At 39.0% G+C, this 2,205-nt stretch overlaps 1 protein-coding gene across 1 annotated transcript; it reads right to left on the minus strand.

The window, feature by feature from the left end:
- Window positions 1-1,111: 1,111 nt before the first annotated feature.
- LOC133303590 (uncharacterized) lies at window positions 1,112-2,205 on the minus strand. Its single transcript, XM_061503513.1, has 3 exons — window positions 1,789-2,205; window positions 1,522-1,595; window positions 1,112-1,235 (listed from the first exon to the last, which is right to left on the minus strand). Exons 1-3 carry the CDS (start codon window positions 2,203-2,205, stop codon window positions 1,112-1,114), a joined length of 615 nt encoding a protein of 204 aa, XP_061359497.1.

Consider the following 2,205-nt stretch of genomic DNA (forward strand, 5'->3'; position numbering starts at 1 on the left):
CTGAAATGTCAATTATGTTGGGGCGCGGGCCCATAGTAGTGGAAATGGGAACTCTCAAGAGGTGAATGGTAAGATAGTCCATGGTGGGTACTTCGTGACTAGTCAAAAGTTGATCTCGAATGTGACTGAAATCAGGATGAATAGCACGTAATACCAGGACTACATATAGATTTTGCAATTTTCCTAATAATCCTCGATGACTGTAAACTTGAAAAAACATTTTTAGTTCCTCTACTGCTACTTGTGCCTTAGCAACAAAACTTGTCATATCATGGCTATCTAGGTGAAGAAAAGCCAATTTATGGGCTGCATCATACAGTCTTTGAATATTATTAGCAAATAAGCTCTGAGCTTTATTCCAAAAAGTGACACATTTTTTAAAGGGGAATACTACTCTCATGTTACATGAGAGTAGTTCTCTCATGCTATAGAGAGAAGCCAAGTGGGGCCCACTATTAAAAAGTAAAAAAAAAATGGGGATGCGATTTTTGAAATGAGATAATTATCTCATAAAACGAGAGTAGTATTTCCCCTTTTAAAAGTTTGAAAATTAATTAAAATTGTGGATTCCACAGATTGCCATAGTAAGGCACATAACTGATAGTCAAACCTTTCCCATTGACTCTGTTCTTCAGGAGGAATATCAAAAACTGACTTTTCAAGATGGTCTGAGAGGCCCTGACCAAGAAACCACAGCTCAACAGAAGAAGACCAAGCTAAATAGTTCTTACTATTTAACTTTTCAGATGTAATTGTCGGTGAACCTGAAAAAACATAAGCAACTGGAACATGACAATCTGGATTGGTAACTCCGGATGAAACAATAACTTCAAGTGAGAAAGGAGTTTCAGGACCAGAAGAATCTCCATCATTTGAAGCCATATCTACTCCAACAAAGGTAAAAATAGAACCAAATTGCACAAAACAAGGCAAAAATGGATGAAAAACAAACAAGAAGTGGATTTGGATGACCCACTATTGAAACAAACCGGAATAGAGCAACACAGTACTGGACTAGAAAGAAGAGACCGAGAGAAGCATGAATATCTTCGCGGCGAATGGGGATGAACGATGGAAGGCGGTGCGTGGTCTTCACACGCTCAAACTATGACTACGCGTGGCGGCACGTGGAGGCGTTTCTGCCAGCGGCGAGCTCCAGATCAGGTTGTCGGCTGTTTTTGAGTTGCCTGGGAGTGGTTCCATCTTTATTTACCATGGTTTTGGGATGCGTGTAGCTAGAAAAGATTTTAAAAAAATGAAAAAGATGAAGAGTTTTGGTTCCTGAATGAACTTAGCTCTTGATACCATGAAGGAAGGAATACTGGAATAACTTAGAGAATTCTTTGAAGCTCAAAATAGTATTTTAAAACAATACAATCACTAATAATGAGAAACATGGAAATCCATAACATAATGTAAACACATCCCTCAATTATACAACAGATAATTAGGAATATTAAGATGTTCTGACAGCCAGTTAACTAACAAAGATACGACAACTACGAAATTTAAGAAACAAACCTCAATTTTCCTTCTGGCAACCTATCAGCGTCATATTTACTAGTTAGAAGCTCAGACATATCACCCAATGCAACCTAAAATTACAGAAAATAAATCATACTTCCTAAAGGTGTGAATCATTAATGACATATTAGTGTCCTCTATCTTCTGACAATATTCCTTTCTCAAGGTATGCCACTATGGGTTGCCTCCAGTTGTTTGTCGAGGTTATAACCATCGCACAACTCGGCATTGTTATGCTTTGTTGCCTGGATTTTTGGTACTTGCCAATTTAGACAAAATATCAGCCCGACTATTTCCCCCCCGAGGGATATGAGTGACTTGCACTTCATCAAAGTCGGCCATCATCTCCTGTACTTTGTTCAAGTATTTCATTAACAGAGGACCCTTGGCCTGATACTTTCCTTCTATCTGTGAAGTCATCAATTGTGAGTCACTGAAGATTTTTACCCTTCTAGCTCCGTGTTCTTTAGCCTGTATCAATCCGGCTATCAAAGCTTCGTACTCTGCTTGATTGTTTGAAGTTGGGAAGCCCAAGTTTAAGGAGTGTTCAATTGTCACTCCTTCTGGGCTTTCGAGTATGATTCCGGCTCCACTTTCTTTATTGTTGGAGGATCCATCTACATAGACCTTCCATGCATCCCCAGATTCTTCACATTTCGGGTTCAATGGTGTTAGCTCCAT

The sequence above is a fragment of the Gastrolobium bilobum genome, unplaced genomic scaffold (genome assembly GCF_033153095.1).
Source record: "Gastrolobium bilobum isolate Gb01-03AN ecotype WA unplaced genomic scaffold, APGP_CSIRO_Gbil_v1 utg114575, whole genome shotgun sequence".
NCBI lineage: Eukaryota > Viridiplantae > Streptophyta > Magnoliopsida > Fabales > Fabaceae > Gastrolobium > Gastrolobium bilobum.

Coding starts and splice junctions, on each gene's coding strand:
- LOC133303590 (XM_061503513.1), bottom strand. CDS start 2,205: ATGGAGCTAACACCATTGAACCCGAAATGTGAAGAATCTGGGGATGCA. Junction 1,596..1,788: donor CTGATATTTTGTCTAAATTG/GCAAGTACCAAA, acceptor CTGTAATTTTAG/GTTGCATTGGGTGATATGTC. Junction 1,236..1,521: donor TTGCCAGAAGGAAAATTGAG/GTTTGTTTCTTA, acceptor AATCTTTTCTAG/CTACACGCATCCCAAAACCA.